This window comes from Dendroctonus ponderosae, unplaced genomic scaffold, assembly GCF_020466585.1.
Source record: "Dendroctonus ponderosae isolate FM_Combo_2020 unplaced genomic scaffold, Dpon_F_20191213v2 Dpon_F_20191213_7, whole genome shotgun sequence".
Taxonomy (NCBI): Eukaryota; Metazoa; Arthropoda; class Insecta; order Coleoptera; family Curculionidae; genus Dendroctonus; species Dendroctonus ponderosae.
Window position 1 is genome coordinate 10,580,603 of NW_026018916.1, and position 24,067 is coordinate 10,604,669.

At 33.7% G+C, this 24,067-nt stretch overlaps 2 protein-coding genes across 2 annotated transcripts in view; one reads left to right on the forward strand and one right to left on the reverse strand.

Moving 5' to 3' along the window:
- Window positions 1-19,836, forward strand: part of LOC109543130 (dopamine receptor 2) — a 68,710-nt gene extending 48,874 nt beyond the window's left edge. Inside the window, exons 2-3 of the mRNA XM_019912677.2 lie at window positions 8,958-9,042; window positions 16,631-19,836. Of these exons, the coding sequence (XP_019768236.1) occupies window positions 8,958-9,042; window positions 16,631-16,720 (175 nt within the window). The 3' untranslated portion in view covers window positions 16,721-19,836. The remainder of the gene's footprint in view (window positions 1-8,957; window positions 9,043-16,630) is intronic.
- Window positions 19,837-20,186: 350 nt separating this feature from the next.
- LOC109543202 (delta-1-pyrroline-5-carboxylate synthase) lies at window positions 20,187-24,057 on the reverse strand. Its single transcript, XM_019912787.2, has 13 exons — window positions 23,840-24,057; window positions 23,628-23,786; window positions 23,476-23,568; window positions 23,148-23,394; window positions 22,484-22,699; window positions 22,205-22,387; window positions 21,881-22,151; window positions 21,592-21,820; window positions 21,362-21,500; window positions 20,883-21,077; window positions 20,661-20,831; window positions 20,496-20,591; window positions 20,187-20,449 (listed from the first exon to the last, which is right to left on the reverse strand). Exons 1-13 carry the CDS (start codon window positions 23,942-23,944, stop codon window positions 20,268-20,270), a joined length of 2,286 nt encoding a protein of 761 aa, XP_019768346.2. The 5' UTR covers window positions 23,945-24,057; the 3' UTR covers window positions 20,187-20,267.
- Window positions 24,058-24,067: the final 10 nt, after the last annotated feature.

Consider the following 24,067-nt stretch of genomic DNA (forward strand, 5'->3'; position numbering starts at 1 on the left):
TAACACGCGAGCTTTACAAATGAAAAGTTTTATAAATGCAACGTGGTTGAACTTCGTGTAGTAAAACTTTGCTTACTTGGTCTATGAATTAAATTATGACTAAAAGTTTCATCATTACCTGTCGTGTATTTTGTTAGCTTTATTATTTGAATTAATTATCTCTCATCCTTGGTGGCTTATATTTGCTTTACATACAAGTTCTCAGATATTTCTCTCTGCTTTATATCAACCTTAATATTAAAGTTTGAACCTTATTCAACTTTACTTCAAGTTCAGTCACTGTTCAACGCTCTCAAGGATGTATGTATTTTTATTTTTATATTTAGTATGATTATCTATGGCTGTCTCAAAACAAAAATTTTCCTGAGAAAAACCACCTGATACAATGAAAATTCTAGCACCATGATTTAATATTGAACACCGTAAAAGCTGACTGTTAGGTGGTTGACTAAGCAGTAACAATAGAGCCCTCAAGAATGTATGCTGGCGAAACGTTGGGTAATGTTTCCTCGTCAAACCATTGGCTCACAAACTCTACATCTGATAAGCACGCGGTGTAGTCATGTTACTGTAATTGTTTTTTTTACGAAAATATTGAATATTTATAGTTAGAAAAATAACAGTTTTTGTAAAACGAACTGAAAGTTAGATATTATTATTATATTATACATTACCAGGATAAAAATCCTCTTTAACTTTAATCAAACACTAGCAAAAAATTAGAATAACTCCCGTTCGCTAATTTGTGATTCCAATTTCCAAAAATATTTATTCAATAAGCAAGTGGCAATTTTATAAATTGGGCCAAAAGTGAACAACATTTACATAAAGTTATAATACTTGCTCAATTTTCGTATTCACTACTTCGTTCTGTTTGGTTTTTCAACTACCAGTTTTCACCTTTTTATGCAAAATTCCCATTAGACGATATGGAAACTTTTGTGCCGATTAAATTCATGTTTATTGCCAGTTTACTGACGGCTAGTTAATTCAGCAATCGAGCATGATGGTACTTGATTTAACGACACTTCCATTACTCTTGCTATAAATATGCTTTCCATTGCGTAAATGGGATAATATGTTTTTCCCGTTGTGACCTTTCTCGGGGTTTTTGGAGGATGATTCCAATTGAAGTTAATAGCTTGAATGTACAAAAAGCATTTTGTTTCGAAAAAGATGAAAAGTAAAGTCCCATTCCCAATCAACAAAACTTGGACTTTTGAATCTGGGTTTGCTTCCTATTTAAATATCGATGGGTTCTATTATTTCGACACCCTTTCCAACTCCAGCGCGAGTCTTTATTTTAATCAAATCTCCGGCCCCCTTCAACAAAACATATAATCCATTTATTTCTTCCATCGTGATAAGAGGATCCGCCATCAATCTGATGCTTGTATTTCTTTTTCTATTATTCGCCGTCGCCTCTTATGTTAGCGAAGTGAATTGTCAGGAAATCTCGAAGCCTGCCAAGGAGGATAAAACACCAACTCATTCACATTTCGTTTAAGCAAATCGCATTTTTAATTAAATTTAGCGGATTCCCTGTGTTTTTACTTTAGAATATTTATTAACTTTAGACTTGCACAGCTAAAGCTTTATGTTTGGATATTATCATATACTATAGTTTGAGAGCAGTTCGAAAAAAGCAAAAAAGTGAACTTTAATATTGAATTTTATGAATACATTTTTTAATGCATTCAGCGTTACAAAATCCTGCATACGATTGAAAATGTAACTCCCAAAACGTGTCGTGCAGTTGAATTAATTCTATATTCTATTGACAATTCGTTTTGATTCAATTTGAATTGTAAACCATGTTGGAGGTTTTACGAGATACTTTTACTGATCGAATTATTTGCCTAAAGAAATACAAAAAAATGCGAATGAAATATTCTGTAACAGCTTCCAACCACTTCACGTCACCTCTTAGAATATATTGGTAATTAGTGAGGAATTTTTCTAATTTAGAGCGCGAGAGCGTTATTGAAAATACAGGAAAGCAACTAATTCTTCATCTACCACATAAACTAGAAGTAGTACTGATATTTGAAAACAATATAAGCAGGAAATATAGGGTGACTGAAACCTTCCAGAGCATGCATGTAAGTGACGGGAAATTAACTTCTGATAGGAAGTTGGAGCAAAATTCATGTCTGATCAGGATGTTAAAAAGAGCAATAACGTTGGACAGACTTCGGGATTGAAACAGTTTAAGTGAGGTATATAAGTTTCTAAATTGTTAAATAGTCCATTAGTAAATGAAACTTGAGCCTGAAGGCGGCAACGACTTGTGGTGGCAACATTTACATTAGTCCTTTTGTATTATGTCCATTAAAAATTATGTAGCAACAGACAAACGGCTGCTTTTATCCCTCCTACTGAATTAACATCGTTTGCACCTTTAAGCATTTAATCCTTTCGAAAAAAATATATCTATAAATTCCCGAAAACAAACTTTTGCCACGCGTTGATATATGAAGGAAAAACAAAACTTGCACAGTCAAGCGTGATATTTATTTGAGGACACAATGATAACCATTAAAAAGCATGACCACATTAGATTATGTACCCTAAGGGCAATAAAAAATTTCATTAAGCTGGAAATGTTCTCGTTCTAAGCCCGAAATAAATTTTCGTCCCAAATAACCGACGAATTTCGAAAATTATCCCATTCCTAATAAAAGTGGATGCCGGATTTCCTGTAGGATAAAAGGACTTAAGCCGTAAATTAGTAGTCCTTCCTCTTGTCGGTTTTAATAATAAACGTACTCTGCAAAACAGAACCATAAAACGCCGAAAAATCTGAACTATACAATTTTTTGCTCATCCATTGGGAGCACGGAATACATCGGCTTTCTAAATATAAAAAAGGAGATTTTTATTTGAAACATATTTTCCTAGTATTGCAAATATTTTACGAACTTTGTCAGGAAATCGTAACAGATAAGAATAGGCACAGTTTCAGAAAGCTCAGGATCAAAATGTGTTATATCTTTTGTCAATGTGCACTAGAAAATATGAAAATATGCATGCAATAAGACCAAGTCGGAATTCAAGTGAAAATAAAAACCGAGGGGCATTTGAAAAATTTAATTAAAATGTGGCTCTATTACAGTTTCTCCTTATTTTAAACTGCGCAGTCGGCTATTTTCCGTATTATCCTCCCATTTTTCCATCGGAAAGAGGAAATCCAGGGGGTTATTGAATCTTTTTGCGCTTTTCAGACGTATTTTCCAAAGCGAATTGTATGGGATTATCGTAATACCGGTGAAGAATATAGAAATAGAGCTGTTGCATTTATAGACAAACTTTGAATTTTTAATTTCTTGAGTTGAATTTCCAATCATCCCATTCAGCCACACACTATTAATTTAAAGTAGTTGTCTTAAAAATAGTATTAGAAATATACGTAAATAACCGTAGAAAAGGATAAGAGAAAAATAAATTAGAGAATTATGATCAGTTACTGATTAGAGAGAGATTAGACAAGATCCCAGTAAATGCACAATATAAAGAGCTCAATTCATATAGCTTTAAATAGTTTTGATCACGATAATTTCAGCAATTTTGTGTTGGGTTTATGACAAATAATGATCTTTTTTCTAATTTCATAGGCAATTAAGAACAATAAATACTTTTTATGATGGCAAACACCAACGGGAATAATATCGGCCCAATTTGAAAATGTTGAAATTTGTTGAAACACGCACGATTTTCTATAAAAGCTGCATCGCGTAAAATTGCAATCGGTTGACAAACTTGTAAGTTATGTCGACTTGAAGGTCGAAAAGACGATTTTCCGAACCATTTATTTTGAATTTTTACCTCCATTGACTCATTTCTATCTGTTGGAAAATTTGTATGCAGTTTGTGCGGAAATGGCCTATGAATATTGGCAAGCGTAAAACTCTACAATTTTAGAAAATTATCACACTTTATTGGTGGTTAATTTGTCGGTCAGTTATTAACATTTTTGAGAAATTCTTAAAAATCCCATAGACTTGTTAACCTAAAAAAACTCTTTTTTAGGTTCATGTAGGTTCTTTTGATAGCAGACAAAAGCTATCGAAACGTCAAGATAATTTTTCAAATAAATTTCTTTACTAACTGGAATTTTCTCTTACAGCTTGAGCCAAGTGTGTCGCAGGATACCCTCTGGGTGATAGTTCTTGATTACGTTTTGATAAATAATTCGTTCTTATTGCGAAATAGGAGCACTATTTATCAATCTGTAATAAAGGCGTGAGGAAATTCTGCCTTTTTTAAAGGCAAACATTTTTGACGCGCAATACCCAACAAGAAGTTTGTAAAAAAATATTCTAATTGCTTATAAAAAACTATAAAAATTGTAAGTCAATTAATGTTAAAGTAACATCGCCTTTGAAACCAAACTAGACTTACCTTTAATGTACATTTCCAAGCCCCTGTAATGGTTTAAAAATATAGTTTTAAAAATATAGTTTTGTTTGTCTAGTTACGGAATTTGGTTTGATAATTATTAGTTATTAATCATTCTCAAAGCTTACATGAAAATTTGTAAACATGAACATTGAAACGAACTTCTGAGCAAGTTTGCTTAGCGCATTATGTGTTCTGGCTAGCCGAACTTTGCCGCCGATAAATCAAATTTAGCCAAAAAAGAAAGATACAGTTATTTATCAACAATGCAGTCTCCTTTGTGAAATTACAAGCCCTAATATACACTTTAACAATGGCGATCCTATGTCTCCTCCTGAGGCACTTGAAAGCGAAAGCACGCAAGCAAAATGTAGAGAGTGGATCAAACAAAGGAGTTGTCCCCTTGTTTTGTTTTCGACTGGTAATTGGATTGCTTCTATTAAAATTGTCTAGGTTAACTTAAAAATATACCTAATTTATCGTCTCTTTTTATCATCAGTACTTAATTAAACTGTTAATTTAATGAATACTTTTATTTTTATCTCAATGCTCAATCTCAGCAACATCACATTTAATTCAAAATAGTCTAGAAATCGGATCGGAAGTTATTACGCACTGGAAATCGCCGGAAATAAACCGGAAAAATAGATATCCAATTTCCGCAGAAAAAACTGTTTTTCGGTGGCAGCCTGGGAAACATAATTTACTGGCAGATTCAAGAACAATGGATTTTGCTGAGAACAAACTAAATGGTTTGCGCGCTCCATAAAGAAACTTTGAAAGTTTCAAGGAACGATATGCATTGGGAAATTTTACTTTATTAAAAAAAACTCAATATCAATGTTACAAAATTACGTGCGATTAACAGCAAGCTACTAGAGCCTTGAGTTGTATAGAGATGACTTTGCTTTTTATGTTGGAGGTTTGGCAGAACTTCGTAAAGTTGCCTGAAACTGGACATTTAAACGCTCATTCAGCTAACAACACTTCTCCAACTTTATAGGAACTGTCATATTTCGTGTTTTCTTGTTATTCCAAGTGGAAATGTCTTTGAATGTTTGTAATAAAACAGGAGCTTTTACATAGTAGTTTCGCTGGAAGATTTAAGTGTACAAACAAGGAGAACAATTTATTTCGTTGTAATTCAGAGACAGCGATTTTAGTCACTATTTGTTCCATTACTTACTATTCGAAAACACATTTCAACAAAAGTAGATAATATATACATATTAATAGTATGCATTTGATCATACACATTACATTATTTAAACTGGCAAAAAACCTCTTCGTTGAGATTTTTTCATAATATTCTATTTGAGCTCTAAAAGTCTTTCGTACTCCAGTATGCTACACTGTTCACAACTATCTAAAAGGCAAAATCGAGGAAAATTTTCATATGAATTCCCACATTAACATAAATCTTATCCTAAATTCATTTTGTTTTCGGGATTCTTGGCCCCAGGATCGGATCGCCCTCATAAACTTAGCCATAGATTACTGAGTGAACAAGGCCAAACTGAACAAACTTGCGTAGATATATACCTTCAGGAATTTATTGTGCTAATCCAAATTTAAGGATATAATTGATATTAATAACAGATAAAATAAACAATACAAAAATGCCTGAATAAATGGAATAAACACAGGGTTCAATAAGTATTAATGAACTTAAAGCTCTGTAACTTCTTGCGATTGAAATGAAGTGGCACCATCAAATTGACTTAGAGGTCCTCCGTTAGAGGGTCTTGAGTTATCGAGTATCCATGATTTAAGTTTCTACTGCAACAGTTTAGCGCATTTTATTCGTTTAGCCTCTAACTCTCATTTGACAAAGTCGTAAACTATTACAGTTTCAAACACTTTTTGTATGCCATTTCTTCGCAACAGTATTATTTAAAAGTAGCATGATTGGTAATTGTTGCAAACTTACAACCCTACTGTATTGCGGGACATTTATTCTTCCAGTTGATTACCCTGCGACTGGCTTATTTAACTTTAGCCCTTAGTTCTAGTTAGATCAATTTGGACCTGAAATGGAAACTGCAAAGGAGCATAAAAACTTTCCGTTTTTATCCCCGAGGAGATCTAGGAAGGATAAAACAAGCCGGCGGAAACGCGCCAGATTAGTTTTATTATCTCGCAGATAAAATGACTAACAAGAGGAAAAAACAGATACCTTCCGCTTGCCAATAATTGCTCTGTTGGGGACCATGGCATTTTGCTGTGGGGAAGTCAGATTAATTTTCAGGTCTAATCGAGGAAAAATTTATTAGACCGCACCTTGTTTGCCTTAAAAATAGTCGAATTCTAAAGAAATAATTATTGTTAAAAGATAGTAGGAAGGATATTATTACTTATTATATTAAAAACTGTGACAAAAAATTTGCACTAAAATATTACATCTGGGGCCAACGGTGCAATCTAGTCGAAAAATAGTTGAGTTCTTCTAGTTTTCTAAATTTGCTGATTGAGATTAGATCAATAAATTAGTTTGAATTACACAGAAAATCCCAGAATTTTCTTGTCAATATCCATATTCACTTCAAATTTGAAAAAAATATGGTAAATATTCCGGTTGAATCAAGTCACTTGCAGAAAAAACTGACACTTTGATACATAAATGTGAGAAGCTTTCGTTTATTTTTGTATTTATTTAACGTGTTTTCAGGTTTCAGTCCCGGCGACGAACGTACCGTTGTATAACTTAAATGTATGCAGCTCTAAATTTGTGCATGTTGATATACCGACAGTATTACAGGTATAAAAACTTCTAAAAAGTTATTTATTTAAATAGAAACCAACATTCTGTTGTAAATTTCGTACACAAAGCCAAGCAGCCTTCTTGTACCTATAATATTTTGGTGTGTGAAATAAATGTTTTTTTTAAACGATTTTTTTCGATAGAATAAAATTAGCGCAATATGTAGAAACGTTGCAGTTCTGTTACAATTTGAAAGATAGTTATCATCATTGATAATTCCAGCTCAATGTGTAACACAAATTAAATGATACATTTTTGAAATTCAAAAGGAAGATACAGTCAATCTACGGTTGAAACTTGCCACAATTGAAATAAATCGAAATTTACAAAAAACTTACAAGTCTTGTCAAGTCAATAAAAAGTGTGACAATCATTTCAGCTAAAATATTGTACTTTTACTTTAACAAAAAGACAAATAAAGTCAGGGTGAACATAAAATTGAATCCTTTCAAAAATTTAAACTCCCATTATGAGATTTAGAGGATGACTGTCGATGTATGATTTTATTCTTTTTATAAACAGCGCATTCGATGCCAAAAACTCGGTTTAAATCCAGTAACTGTTTTAATCTTGTAACTTCCAGATCAGAAAGTGCTTTTTGCTGTTGTGAACTTATTTTGGGGTGTAAAATAAAAGTTTTTTTAAACGATTGTTTTACGATCAGAAACGAATTTGGAAATTCCGAAAAATAGAAAATTTGTTACTTATGTAGAAAAAACAGAGTGAAGAAACGAAATGAAAAATGTAAAAGAAAGCGCCACTCTCAAAATAACTTTTAATTGGAATCCTCATTCCAAGAAATGCCACTTAAAAAATGGCGGAAGTTAATACTCATAACTCATTAAAATTATTTTAATCAACATAGAAAATCTCCGACCGTTTTTCTCAATAATAGAGTCACTGTAAAGAAACTGAAATATTCATAGACAAAACTAAGAAGATTTCCGTTTATTTTCGCATTTATTTAACGGCATGTCGAAAGACGGAAGTACTGTTGCGAAATTTGAAAAAATCGAACTTTGAATTAGTAAGTGTTAACATACCACCAGTATTGTACAAAACAACTATAGCGTAAAGCAATGCTTTATTATAAGGGCCATAATCAATTCATCAAGGTAATAAGTTATCAAAGAACAATTTTTATCAGCAGATAATGTCTGATGTCAGATATAAATGGAACCTCCTTCAGCTAAATTAAACATCTATACCTAGTTCCCAGTTTTGCAGGCGAAAATCTTACGAACCACGTCATTTATAAATGCCTAAGTCCTTATCCTCATTAAATGGGTTTTCCTAAAAAGAAGGACAACCGTTAATATTCAGTTGAAATATAAGCAGTTCTTGATATGCCATTCGTCGTTCCTTTTCAAGCGTAAACGTTCCCGATCCTAACATATATGACTATGGAAACTAATAATAAAACTCAATAGGGTACAAATGGGCCAATAAAAAAAGCTGAGCCTTAGTTATTCTGATTTCGGGCCTCCACAGTTCTAATAAAGTAGAACTTGCTATCGACGTCGTATTTCGACGCCAGACGACCCGTCGTCGACTGAGCCAAAACTTTTCATTGTCGAAGACAATTCTGATGTATGGCTGTAAAGTGAACTTCAAGTTCCATTGATTATGATCTTGAAAAACTATTTCAAAGTTTTCGCCTTTAAGAAAGTTTTCTTCAAGCTTTCCTTTGTTTGAAATCTTCGATCATATGGCGCCCGTTTCTTATTCTATTAGCCGCAGAATAGCCCTAAATTCCTTTCGAGCGTGATCCTTTTAAAATTTTTGCTTTATTTTACAGGGCTTTCTTGAGAATCCTGTGTGTGTGCTGTCCGAGATCGGTGAGACGAAAATACCAGTCTGCCTTCAGGAGTAAACCTAGTCAGGTGAGAACATCTGTAATTTATTTTCTTTTCTCTTTTCCTATCACATAAGGGCACAAGTTTCAACTGCGTTCAAGACGAATTTAATTGAAAATAAACCAGAAACTTCAGCTGGGTGAACGTTGTAATCGGACAGAAACGCGTAGAATCGGAGACGAACAAATGTGACTTTGCAGGCAAGATTTTATAAAAGTTATCTTAAAATTGTCTGAAATTGATCAAAATTGGCGTCAACCCCGATGTATGGAATAGAGTGCTAATTTAAAAACTTTTTTGGGAAAGAGATGAACTAGGCAAACTTTCAGCAACGTTTCAAGCGCTCCAGGGCGCCGCAATATGCTATTTCTTTTCACGCCTCTGAATTGGAAAGTTTATAATTTGCCCGAAGCATACTTGGGTGGTTGAGTTTGAAAGTTTCAAACTGCGGGCAATGAAAAGTATCAAACCACTTAGATTCTAAGATAGCGCATCAACAAAAATAACAATGGGTTTTTGCTTTGAACCGACGGAATCTTCGATTAACGTGAATATAAAACCGACAGTGCGACTTCGATCATTCGAACTGATTTGGATCTGGACTGGAACTGGTCGAACCTGAGGTTTCTACTTCTTCTAATCGTCCATGTTCAAAGAAAAAGTGAACTCAATATTTAGTTTTTTATCGTCGGTATCACCTCCAGCCACAAAAGTGGCTAAGGCTGAATAACTACAGCACTATTTCTTCCATCTAATTGCTCAGGATTTATGTAATTCAAGAATAAAATGGCATTAATTGATTGCTTTTTTACCAAAAAGGCATCTGCATGCAATTTCAGGGCTGGCAAAATATTAACATCCGCAGACAAAATGAATTAATTGCGGCATTATCTGATTTCCTTAAGGAAAAAGCAAGAGACGCTTTAGATATGCTAAATGTTGAAAAAACAATTAGTAGAAATTATCGAGGTCGCACTGTATTATCTTTTTACTGGATTTATAAGAGTTACCGTTTTTATTCGCAACAAAAGCGTCCTGAAAGCTTCTTAGGTCAGTACATCAAATATTTTTGCGCTGCGCTGACAACAACGAATCAAACAATCTTCAGCAATGGAGCAAGTAACAGATAGCAATAGGTTGTAGTTCGGAGACTAAGACGGTGGAAATACAAATTTATTGCCTACAAACGGTGAAATTTTCAGGAGATAAATGGCTAAAAGTTGTCGAGAATTTAAATGAATTTATCGATGTCGATTGTTGGAATAAGATCTATGTGTGGGACGTTCATTTTGCTTGAACTTTGGCTCTGCAGTTCGTGTTAAGGAAGATAATATTTTATGTTACCTGGCGCGGATTTTTCACTCGGGCGATCACATTATTTAGTGGGGAATTGAAATGAAACTTCAATAGTTACTTTTTATTGGCTATCTATCTTATATGTGCAGTAAGTGTAAAAATCTTAATTTAAGTAAGTCGTCGCACTTCTGATAATTAAAGTAACACACCATTTGTTGAGTAAATGGGTTTTTCAGTGGTTCGACAATTGATTGATTTATGCTACATTCTCTTTACAGCGCTTCTCGTCAACACGAAACTATTCGTCCTACTCACTGCGCCACAACTCGTGCGAGCAGACCTTTATATAGCACAGGACCCCCAGTGTCCTTCCATCCCTTACCGTTGCCGCGTCCCTACCTTTTGCTAGATCCAAATCATTATTCTACTTCTAACCTATTATCTTTATTCATCTTCTTTTCAACAAAACATCTCAAAACACTTCAATTTTCTAACCCAAAAGCCATCTTGTCTTTACATCTTGTTCGATAATCCCTTATTATTCCACAACACTAAAGGGGTCAGCGTGCTATAAGGGAACCTGAAAACACGTAAATAATGTGTGACGTCTTTTGCCTACATGTTTTTTTTGCCTTGGAGGTCTTATTTTTATCTGGATCGCAACATTGATTGGTAAAGAGGAGAAAAAGTTAATTGTTTTTCTAACACTGCGAAAAGGGTTGAAATGAAAGTACGATAGTACCTTATTTCCATCGGTTTGTTTTTTCTTCAAACAAGAATTGGTGGAGTTTATTTAGTTTGCAATGCTTATTCTTGCGTTACAATTACAAATAGTCGTTTTTAGGAAAAAATCTGTTAATCGCTAATTCTGGCAATGGCCAAAAGACCTGAAAATATGTGAAAATAAGGCACAGTATAAAGTAAAAGCATTGAGGTTGTAATTTTGTAATGTATAGATCTATTTTCATTTTATTTATTGATTTTCAAAATTTTCTACATTGGACACATTATTCCTATATGCAATTAAGAAACGTTTGGCCAGAAAATGAACTACAAAATCTTGTTCGTTTCTAAAGCTGAAAAGTGGATTTTTTTATTATTAGCAATCGTTTATAGAGCCATTAGTACGTGTTCCAACAATAAGACCTTACTCTCATGTCATAGTAAGGTTCGATTTTTTTTTATCAAGATCCAGATAAATTATGAGATAATCAAGATAAATATTGGTTGAATTATTTAAGCTGAGTATTGCATTTTTTTCTTAATTATAGATAGTTAACATCCAAAATTGTAAAGGTTTATATTTCATTTTTACGATCTTATCTTAATTTTTTATAGTATAAAATTTTGAAATTTTATCAACAACGGGAAAATTTTTAAAAGAAATTTTAAGCAGAATTTACCTTAAGTAATTCGACCCATCAAAATTGATTATTATTCAGTATACACAAGCGCTTATTATCAGCTGCCGCACAATATTCGTTTTTTGTTTGACTGCCAAATATTTTTGCAAATATTAAATTGATAAAACCAAGGCATTTTTATTGAAAATTAAACATGTTTAGAAACATACTACGAGAGACGTTTTCATCAAGCAGATAGAAAGAAAACTTCATAAAGCAGCGGTAAATTTATTCAATTACTGTGATGTTTTAGAGTCATACTTTATTATCAGCTCGATTTCTGTAAAATGTGTTCAAGAATCCATATTGTTCCTAAACTCCATGGCGCAATAAAATCGGTTAGGGTTTTCCATTGTCCTGAATTTTCCAGCGTGCAGCACGTGCCTTTATTCCATCTGCCTCTGACTAAGTTTAAGGGATTTTCCGCTTTTATGTGAAAAATAATACTATTTGAATTGATCTCTTCGACACGGTTATACATGCTGGCATTAGGAAATTCGATTAGAACATTTTAAATAAAAAAGCCGATTTTTGAACTTATGTAAAAAATTACATAAGTAATTAAAAATTGTTCAAATGACTCAATGTATTTCAGGTTCAGCGGCAAAATTAACAAAACGATATCGCAATAAGAATCATTTAAAATGTTGCAAAAATATCTGGTAAGATACACTTGTTTTGAATTTAATGTTATGTTTGTAAGCGTTTGTCGAGAATGTTTTCAACGCTGCAGTTCGAAACGTTTCCCCTTAACTGATGACCTCCTATTACCTAAATGAGTATTCTAGTCTGAAAATATCAAGACTGCAGGTCAATGAAATATGTAAAAATGTGTTTAAATTTTTCGGGTCAACGAATTCAGCATTAGATCAAAGTGAATCGAGTTTCGACCACGGATTTGGTTGGCAAATCTAATTTGGTGAAACTCAATGAACAACTACGCAAAATAGGTTTCAGAGCAGAAAAATCAGAATCAACGTTTATAAAATCCACAAAAATGTCATTAATTAACATGTTAAGCGAACGCAGTAATTTATGCTAACAAGTGACTTCACAGAAAGAAACTACGTCCAAATCGGCACTTTTGGAAAAAAACTGCTAAAAATGTTTTAACGCAGCATCAGAAAAACTACTCATTTAAATGTATCACGTAAATTCCGTCTGATTCAACTGATTTACTGGTTTCTTTTACAAATAGGTCGATGAAGGTTTCGGCGAAGTAATGTACAACTTTCTAAGCATTTTCAAAGCTCACGCCCGAGTTTAAGCTCGACAAAGGTTTGTGATTTTACATCCCTCTACTTCTTTCCATCTGAGGAAATTTCCCAGTTTCCCAGGCATGACCACAAATCCGTTTTTGCACTTTACGTCTCGGTAAGCACTGACCAAACCCAGACTTAGAATGGAATGCAGATTAATACAATACCTATAATTAATTCTATTGTGCATTTTATTTTGTAAAAATTAGGAAAAAATCTTAAATTTATAGAAATCACTTACTGTTTGGAAGAAAAACGTAGTCGCTTAATGTGCAGGTTAAAAAGTTATTAAATTGAACCAAGAAAAAGTCTTATTTTTGTACGATGCTTCAATTCTTCATTTATTTTATGTTTCGGTCTATGACCAACCAAGTATCTATCAGAAATAACTTTAGTTTGATGTAACCCATCCTGAAACTGCTGGTAAAAGTAACGTCTTCCAAATGTATGGCTGTTTACCGGTATTAAGAGTAACATTAATAATATCCACCTTCCTATCCGTTTTGTTGACATGCACTGAAGAACAGTGTATAAGTCTCAATTTGAAATACTTTTGGCGAGCATTTCTCCTCGACGGGTTAATGTGTGTTTCTTTGTTACACACCTCCGGTCATTTCTAGCAGAGTATTTCTAGCGAGCGATGCCTTTGTGCTCTTTTGCAGCTTTTCGAGCTCAACAAAAGCCTTTTTATTAGCGAAGACTTTACCAGTGACTTCCCAAGTTTTTGTTTTGTCCGCATTGATTAATTTGTTCCTATTCGTAAATTTTTTAATCTTGCCCTTGTGTTTCGAGATATATCAGTTTTGTTAACAAAGTGTTGAAACAACAGCTGAGATTAATAAAAAACCAACGACAAATTGCCTTTTAGGTTTGACTGCGACACTCCAATTTGTTGAGAAATATTTAACGGGAGTGAAAGGTGATTAGTCAGTAACGATAAATTCAAAAATTACCGTTGTGCTAGTTTCCTAGATGATAGCATTCTGCCGCTATAACTAGAACGGAACTCATCATCATAAATTTTAACTCATCCTTGACTCCGAACGTACTGAGTTTTACAAAGACGATTAATGGTGGTCCCGAAATGACGGAATAAATGTTTTAGGTTTAGAAAGTGAACATAATTAGCCGCCTACCAAACGGGACTGATTTAAATGATATCACTGGGAACGACGCAAAATTTGCATTTCATTGAAATTAAAAGGGCCACCGATATTTTATGGGACTGCTTTCAAGCTAATTACCCSACTCATTCTCTGACAACTGAACTCCACCAGATCAACTTTACATTTTTAGTCATAGCCTCTTAAATGTAGTTTATTTAATCCATTTTTTTTGTTTTTTYCTATTTTAGTGTYGCTGGTAGATTTTTGAAAAATCTAATCTGGCTGTGCTACTTAAATACAAATTGCAGCTATACACAAATGCTGCCTAACATTCRAGATAGGTTCAATTGAAAATAAAATTTGAAAGTCCAAGTTCAAGTGTTGAAAATGTTCTAGAGACTCTGGAAATAGAAATGTAAATACGTATCATRAAAGAARCTCATGTCCCGAAAAGGATGTGAATTYCGATCAATATGAACCGAAGATATTTTCTTCAAGTTTGCCGAAGTGTCCAACCAAAAAAACACGTCTTTTGAAGCACGATGATAACATAAATATTTTAAATGAAAAGTTCAATTGGCAAATTATTTATTATTTATATTAAAATTTTTCCATTTCCAATGCACGTAAAAATTTTCAAAAAAAGATTTCAAAAATAATGAAGAAACACATTAGAATATACATTCGCATTTTGAAATGCAAAACTGGGTTTTCGCAGTGAAAAAAATTGTTTTTGTGTTCTGGTTCATAGACATTSAAGACTCATAGAAAAATTGAAAAATTTGTTGAAAAATTGAAAATATTGTAATTATACGCAATATTTTCCATATTAAGAAAATATACAGCCAACGATTAAGACAGACAAGTTTAAGACAGATGTGCTGTAATATAAAGTTCTAACCGTTAATATCTCAAAAAGGGCTGCACACAACAAAGAGTTTTTTGTAATCACGTGTAATTTGCAATATTTTTTTATACAAAAAAATATGGGTCACAGATATTCTTATGTTTGCGCGCTAGTATCAATTAGCAATTAATCAGTCAGAAGTAGACTTGACCATTTAGATAACGGAAGTTTTATGCCGACTAAATCTAATTTTCAATTAGCAAGTAAATGATGGATTCTTCGTAATGCCAAGAAGTCCATTAGCTGTGTCGTGGGCAGTAGAAAAGTAAATTAAATGAAATAGAGCCGGAAGAACAGCGTAATCCGCTAGTTCGCGTGTACAGTAAAATGCACTTCGGTGATAAACGAGCTGTGTAGATTTTACGGTCGTTTAATATTGTTTTATCCAATATTTCGTACTTTCCATGGAGTCGTTTGACATTTTCGACCCTTTCCTCCGCTTTACTCTTTCTTACTCTCCTGCTTGAAGGGCTTATTATTAGTAACAACTTAATGCAATGGAAGAAGTAGTTAATAAAAGTTGGTTTAGCTGGAGTTTCATCGTGAAATCCGTAGAACAGTTTGACCTTAATAATTCTGGTGCATTCAAGGGAATTCCTGCGGCAAAAGCTCATTAATTTCTTATGGTTATGACATACGATTACATCCAGGATTATAGGCTAATCTAATAATAAAGCCTGCCTTGAACGACATCGTAAAATTATAACGATGTGAGTGGTGTCTCTAAGATATCAATTATTTAAAGGAAAATTTCTTGTTTCGCGCCGTTAAATTATTAATCGAAGATTAACAAAATGCTAAACTCTATTGGAGCTTGATGGCAATTTTAATAAAACTTATAATAAATTAGCAAGAGCAAACCAGGAAAAAGTAATATTTATACAGAAAAAACATTTAACACATTTAAAAAATCATGTTCAAATAATTGTGAACTGATGACGGAAAGCGGGTAATCGCTTGTAATTTTGATCTAAACTGGGACAACTCAAATGAATTAGTCCTCAATATTTGAAAGTTGCTCGGGAGAAAGTTTCTTCAAGGTTTTATTTCAAAGGCACAAGTTGGATCATCTAACTTTTCCTTACTTCTGCGTCTTCGTGAGTTTTTGCGTTGTCGTGTTAATAAATATTGCTCGTTTTTATTTGTGTCATAATATGTAAAGTTCTCGACAGCCGAATTAAGTGGTTTTCAGCTAAATATTTATTTTAAATCAACTTTCTGCTAATTGAAGAAGTGAAAATAAAATATTTTCTACACTATGCTCCTCTCATTGAATCCACATTTATAAACTTTTATAAAACTCTCGAAAATTACGTTGTTGAGTACTTACCTACAGCAAGGATACATGCAGGTAATAGTAAAATTGCATGTTTCACATCTATTCGTTCGTTTGTGTTAACTAACATGTTATACCCTTTAATTGTGGTTTTCTAGCACTTTACCTGCCTGTTAATATTTTCACCCTGTGTGCGTTTCCCTTTATAACCTCAGAAGTTGTAGCGATTTTCCAGTTTAAATTTTTTACTTATTTTCGGTTCTTTATAATACTGCTTTCACATGAATCACCACACACAACTAAGAAAGCTGTTATAAAGCACCTGGATATTCAAACGCCATTTACCAATTGAATTTTTCTGTTCACAGTACTTCAACTCACATACGCAAGTGCTGGAACCCACAGCCAGTACTTGTACTTATGCGTCCGTTGGTCAACATGAACTTTACCCTTTATGACGACATATCAAGCATCATCAATCTGCCCTTCCGATGTCTCAAGCTGGAATGATCACTCCAGGAAGTCCTACACATCGAGTAGTGCATTCCTGCACAGCATCACCAAATTCCATAAGAATAACGTAATCACAACAGTTTAACGATGAAGATCAAATAATTCATTCTAAGTTGTGAATAAGCCACTGGTGTTAATGCGAAATGAAATTATTGAAAAAAGAAGCGTGCATTCGTGTTTAACCAAAATCTAGCATATGAATAAGATAAACAACATGAAAAGAGTACAGATATTTTACTGCAACTTTTTTTCCCAGATTTTAAACCGAAGGAAATAGTTCATTGAACAGTGATGACGAATTGTAAATTATTGCGAAGCTCGGTTTTTCAAGATGGTTAAGTATATATTAGTACAAAGAAATAGAAACATAATTGTGTAGCAAAGAAAATGTTTTCAATTACTTTGGATAAAATATTATGTGAATTAAAAAATCCTTGAAAAACAAGTAATCTAGCTTGCGGGGAAAATATTAGCAATATAAACAATAAAGTGTTGAAAGAAATGCAAAGTAAAGTTGAAAACTAACAGCAAATGAACAGAGAAAGAATAGAGTTCAGAAAAAACCTTACAAACTAAATAACTGCTTGGAACGATATGAACAAGATGCAATCAAGTTGAATGGCATTCATTTTTCTGATAATAAGAATAATAAATATATTTTAGAGTAAGCGATAGTGAAATAAAATTTAAACACATGCGAACGAAATGAAAAGATATATTACATCAGGAACAGTGCATGGTATTCTAACATCAAACAAAAGTATCAAGGAAAGCCGAAATCGACAAATAAATAGATTCCAACTAAAAAAACGTACATTTTTTTCTTCTTCTTCTTCTTCAATAACCATTTAATATCTATTTTTATCAGCCTAATTTCACTGTGGGTTGAATTTTGTACGTAAATCTGTGTTTCAACCTTTGGTTTTTAATGTCCGACTAATATGTTTATATCCACAATCGGTCGAGCAAAGCAAAGACAAACTGCAAACCGCAAATACGTAAGATCCTCAAATGTATGCAGATCTATTTAAATTTACGCAGAATATTCTTTAAATTCTTATATTTATAAAAATGTTGATTGCCTGATTGATTTGCTCTAGCAACTTTATTTGAGTTTTTATCTCCAAAATGCATCTGAAATTTAAATTCGAAATAAGTTCTTCGGATAAATGCATTTATTAGGAGAAATTGCACATTTACGTTATTTTGTGTCATCCAGACATGTTGAAAATATCTGTACAGTTTTCTGCTCATTTGAAAAAAGCATGGTGTTAAATTGTCTTATACAAGCAGGATCAATGCTGACACTCAAATTGTTCTAAATTTTAATGCATGCTACTTTCGGGGAAAACATACGCTTTTTACGTAAACTTAGGAATACCACAGATAATAAAGTATATCGTTTATGTTTGGCAATGATCTTCCTCAATACATTCTCATTTCAATTATTTCTGAGTTATCAGCAGGTTTTTTAATCACAAAGTGATAAAAATACATTGGCAAATTACGCATTATCGTAGGTAAGCGCGTTTGTAAGAAACGCAATTCTACTTAAAATCTATTTTTTTATTAACTGCGTATTCCTAAAGTAGAAAATTAAATTAGGTAACTGTGTTTAATGTTTAAGCTAAAACAGTATGAACATCTTTCATAAAATGTTTCGATATAGGTAGATAAGTAATATTTATTTTTCATTCTCATTGATCAAACAAAGAGTGGTCAAAAATTACCTTGTTTAATTGGGCGTGACACTCGTCAAAGTTTTGATTATTAATGCCATTTTCTGCGAAAACCAAAGATTTAGATAAACTAACCTTTATTTTCTTAGAAGCTGTAATGCAGGCTTCTATCCTTAGATAAATTGTTCGGGGTAACCTCTCCATCTTCCAAGCACCTGCAATGTTTGCTCAGTATTAGAAATGGAAAACTGATATTTAAGAAATTTGATGAGCTATATTCACTGTAAAAAAGACGATTTAAAAACCACCTAACATTTTTAATTATACATATTACAGTATGGTTTTATTTGAGCCAATCCTGGTAAGTTCGATGTTGAGACATCGGCTGTGATATTTAAGATTTTGTCAATATCATCAATGTTCTTTTCCCGCTGATTCTACCCTTTATTGTATAAACTACCTTTTTAGAATGTGGGTATTCTATACTTAGTTGCTCAGTGCAAATATGTGTCAAGCCGGAACTTGAGCTTAAATATAAATACTCTCATTAATCCTACCGTAATTAATTAAAAAATGTGTTGACAATCTGTGATATAAATATTGTAAATATAGTTCAATAGAACAAACGTTCTTAATAATTGTAGATTGATGCAAGTTGCCATTTCAGTAAAAATGATCAACTTGTTTTAGTTTTAAACGTTTTAAGACCCTATATATAAAATAGTACCTAACTGTTTCACATTGTAAGTTTTCTTTGTATTCGTGTCCAGAGTACGTTTCTTGAGGTGAGAAGCTCTAGACATTACAGCCAATTTGGACATAAAGTTTTAATTTTGTTATGTAGCCTTTTTGCGTAGCTCAAGTATGTAGGTGTTAATAAACTAAAATTAGTCCAAAAATTTTCTTTTATAAAATTGGACTCAGCCATTATGTAACTGAACATCATGCTAACGATTCAGTTGCTCCAAACAGTAACCGAATAGTCAAACAATCCAGTCCAATTATGTAATGCAGTTATTAACCATGGTAAAATAGCTGCTTATTCCGGTTCAACTCCCGCTTACCAGAAGTCTTTTGTAAATAGAGCAACTACTAAAATTTACTCAATTTGTGTAAATACTAAATAAAATTGGGAGAGTTTTGTAAATAGCTGTTTTAATTAAACATTGAAATGTTGTTAAGTTCTTCATATAACCAATCAGAGAATTATACGGTATTGTTTCAATATTAAAGCTTTCAGCTAAGCGGCAGTTGAGCTTATTTACCTAATTAAGAAGTCTCTAAATCAATTGACAGTGACCGATTGTAAATCGTTGTGTTGTGTTGTTTGGTTCAATTATAAACTTAATGTTGTCAATTTTTAAATAAAGACATTCAAGTAATTGTTACCTATTTTTTATTAGATGTTTTACTCGAAAAGTGCTTCAGAATGCAAAAGCAATCAAACATCTCAAGCAGATCCTCACAATTCTTTTTCTATATCAGCTTAAGTAACTAATAATTGCTTAAGAAAACTGTATGTGTGTAACTTCCTGTTTGAGTTAGTACGTGGCATCTGCTTGCGACAATAAAAATTACGCGAACTCGAAAATGACTTCGCCCTTTAAGTTTCGTATTGATCGTAAAGCGGTGGATTTATAGCAGCTTTCCAGTCGCCCTTTGTAGCACCAGATGGGGTTGTATTGCTATCAAAGATGCACGTTGTTTAAAACATCATTAAAGTAAACCCGCATTGTTCCATAGTTCTGTCATAATTTTATTTGAACATTTCACGTTATATCACAAGCACAATACAGATTTTTTCAAAAAAAAACTAGGAATTTTTGCAATTTAAAGGCAAAGGCTTATGGATCCACTTAGGCCCATTTTCTTGATTGAATTCACCGGCTGTATGAGCACACTGGCTTCTCAAAAGCCATTTGGTCGTCAGTAAACCTTCAATACCCACCGGGCCTCTGGCATGTATTCTTCCCGTACTTATTCCAACTTCCGCCCCTGGAAAAACTATTAGCTTCATTTTGGATTAAATAAGAATGCTTACCTAAACCAAATCTAAATCCATCGGCCATTCTTGTGCTGGCATTGTGAAAAACACAAGCCGAATCCACTTTCTGCAGGAACTTTTCAGCTGTCTCATCTGTGAATTTCACGAAATATTCAGCAAATCAAACATAGTTCTGTGATTGAAACCTGGGGTTTCACTTACGATTTTCCGTAATAATTGCATCAGTATGACTGCTGCCATATTTGTGAATGTGTTCAACTGCCTGATCCAAGTTATCTACCACTTCAATGCACAATTCCAAAGAACCATATTCTTTTTTCATGGATTTGGCTAATGGAGGTCCGAACTGAAGACATTTGGATAGATTAGGACCTGAAAAGAGTTTAAGTCAGAGTCCCGCTTGTGTAAAGAGAGCATTCCTACCTGAGTTAATTTTAACTTGAAGGTTCTTTAGGCCGCAGCACAGTTCGGAGAAAAAGTCGCCTTCCATTAAGTCTTTATGTAGAAGAATGGTTTCGACAGCATTACATGCCGTGGGATAATCGGTTTTTGCGTCGTTGACAATTTTGAACACTTTTTCGAGATTCGCATCTTTATCAACATAAATGTGGCAGATACCTAAATTAAAAAACTCGTTATACAGGAAATTGGTAACTACTATATTTTCTAGAAGGAAATTTAGTAGGGCATTAACACACATAAATTATTTAATTGATTTCACTGCAATCACTTCTTTAAGTCAAAGACATTCATTGATAAGCGAAGTCAGTCATTAAAAATTAAATAAAGCAATAGATCAATTATCATATTAAATTGCATCCCAGAAAGCAACTTGTTATAAACCATGAATATTTTATACCAAAACTCATGTGATTTTTCACAATTTAACTGATAATTATTACCTTCGGAATGACCCATTACTGGAATTTTCCGAGCATTTTCCTGGATAAACCGGATCAGCTGATATCCACCTCTTGGTATGATGAGGTCGATATACTGATCCATATTGATTAAATCAGCTATTTCTTCTTTGGTACTCACCTACATTTTACAAATCCCATATTTATCCGCACCACAAGTCGTAACATAGATTGTTGCAGAAAATATAAAAGTGGATTTTAATTCGACTCACCAGTCCTACTGCTCCTTCACATTTAATGGTCTTTAGAGCTTCATCGACAATATTTTTCATGATTTCATTAGAATAAACAGCTTCGTCTCCGCCTTTCAAAACCAGACCATTACCTGAAGCGATTGATAGAGCGGCGATTTGAGGCAACACGTCCGGCCTGGCTTCAAAAATGACCAGTAAAACTCCTATGGGGACAGTGATCTGGGACAGTTCTAGTCCTTCGGCTAATCTATTCGAACAATTGCTCTTTTAATATAACAAAATCAGTTTAAACGTTTTTTTAACCGACAATGTTCTTTTGACCACCTTGCCAAGAATGGTCTTACTGGATTCAGCCACCTGCCGGATTCCCACTGATAAAGCCTTGACTTTCGACGGGGTTAAAGTAAGTCTTCCGATTAGAACCTGCGATAAGCCATTCTTCTTTGCGTCCTCTAAATCCTTTTTATTTGCCGCCATGACTTGTGCAGTTTTCGCGTCAAGAATTTCAGCAAATTTATAAATACATGCGGCTCGTTCATCAGGAGTTACAAGATTCAAAGCTCGACTAGCTCTTCTAGCTGAAACCATTTCAAGGTCCGTAACGAGTCTAATGCGGCTTTGGATGCTTTACCGTCTGCTGCGACTTTTTCAGTCGTATCGTCATTACAGGTGTTTCCAGGCACGAAAAATGTACCGAATTTCTTTCCAGAAATCACCGTTTTTAATGCATCCGATATCATTCCGTTTGCCACTACTACTGAAGTTCCTTGATCCACTGCCCAAAGTGCCGCATCAATTTTCGTAGAGATTCCTCCTAACAAAGTATTTTTACATAGATATAAAGCAGTTCGCAAGCCATATCTACGTGTAGTTTTCATAAGCAATTAAATAAAATATATATTTTACCAACCTACTCCTACGCTACTCGCGCGTCCGAACTCTATTCCCTTTTTATTTCCTTTGGAGAAAGTGTGAAGTAATTTTGCATTTGGATCGTCCGGGGCTTTATCAAACACACCATCGATTGAGGAGAGTATAATCAGCAAATCCGCTCCTACTTCGGACGATAGCATTGCAGCCAAAGTGTCGTTATCTTTGAGATTAATGCCTTTGCATAACGTGGGACCTAAAAATCAGAAAAGCATTAAAACCATCACGCATTAGTTGTTTGAAAAGACCTCTGTACATTTTTCTAGATGTCTGCAAAGTTCTTTCTGTCATCACTTAAAAAAAGGTTTTCTTTAAAAGAATTCTTCGAATAAAATTTTTAAAGAGTTCTGATCGCTAAAACTTTATTTGAAATAGGTCGAAAGTTCTAAGCGCGCAAAGTCCTTGCTTCCCAGCTTGTAAATTGTAGGGCGAGGTCACAAAACGTTATGAGCTATCTGGGTTAGAACTAGCGGCGTTTTTTGCTTTTAGTCTTCACACGAACTCTATTGCTTGCTTACTTCGCAAATTAATCGCAGAAATGTTTGTTGGATTGTTGAGTAATTTGCTAGTTACTATCATACGGAAGATAACCCAAAGTACCAATTATCTCATAGAAAATTTGCAGAAAAGTTCATCAAACTTACATGGCAGTTCCGGCTGAGGTAAAACAGCATCGTTGGTGTTTAAAATGGGAATGACTCGAAGACTTATTAACTTATGCAAAACGTCCTTCAAGACTTTCCTGTTAGCATCTTGATAAATATCCGTTTCAGTTACCAACACTTGAGCACATTGAATGTCGTATTTTGTGAAAAGTGTATTGTACAGATACATCAACCCTGGCTGGCCTACTGCGGCTGCCGGTTTTTTATCTAGTTTTGCCAGATCTTTCTGAAATTTGTTAAATATTAATATGCCCATTCTGTCTATCCATTTATAAGTTCTCAACAGTTAAGCCCCGGGTTTACATACTCGAGTTTTAGCTGATAAACTCGTTCTTCCATGCGCAACAGATCCGCTGGTTATAAATAGGATTTCCCTTCCTTGATGGTGAAGATCGGCCATCTAGAGGAGTATAAGTTCCACATTGGTTTTTTTTTGTTAGACGAATGTTAAACGTTTACTTGTTCTATAAGGTTTGCCAGTCTGCTCATTGCAATACGTTTGCCTGGATCCTGAATAATAACAGCACTTCCAAATTTGATCATTATTCGTTTAGCATCCTTCAACTTATCCCGATGGGAGATCGGAATCCTAGCCTTTTCCACAGGTTTGCATGCATCCTAAATTGATATTTAAATGAGCATTGTTTGCGGTTACATTTAAATATACTTTCCTTTTTTTCGTGTGCCTTTTCAGTAACTTTTTCACTCAACAATCTATGAGAGATTCCGAGCAATGGATTTCTCAGCGAAACTTTCCAGCTGCGGTTCAAAGCCATGACTGCAGCTTTTCATCGATTGTTCAAAGCACAATAATTTAAAAAAATAAAAATAAAATTAAATAAACTTAAATTTCAATTGACAATACTACCAGGACATTGTCAGTGCGGAAAACCAGCAAA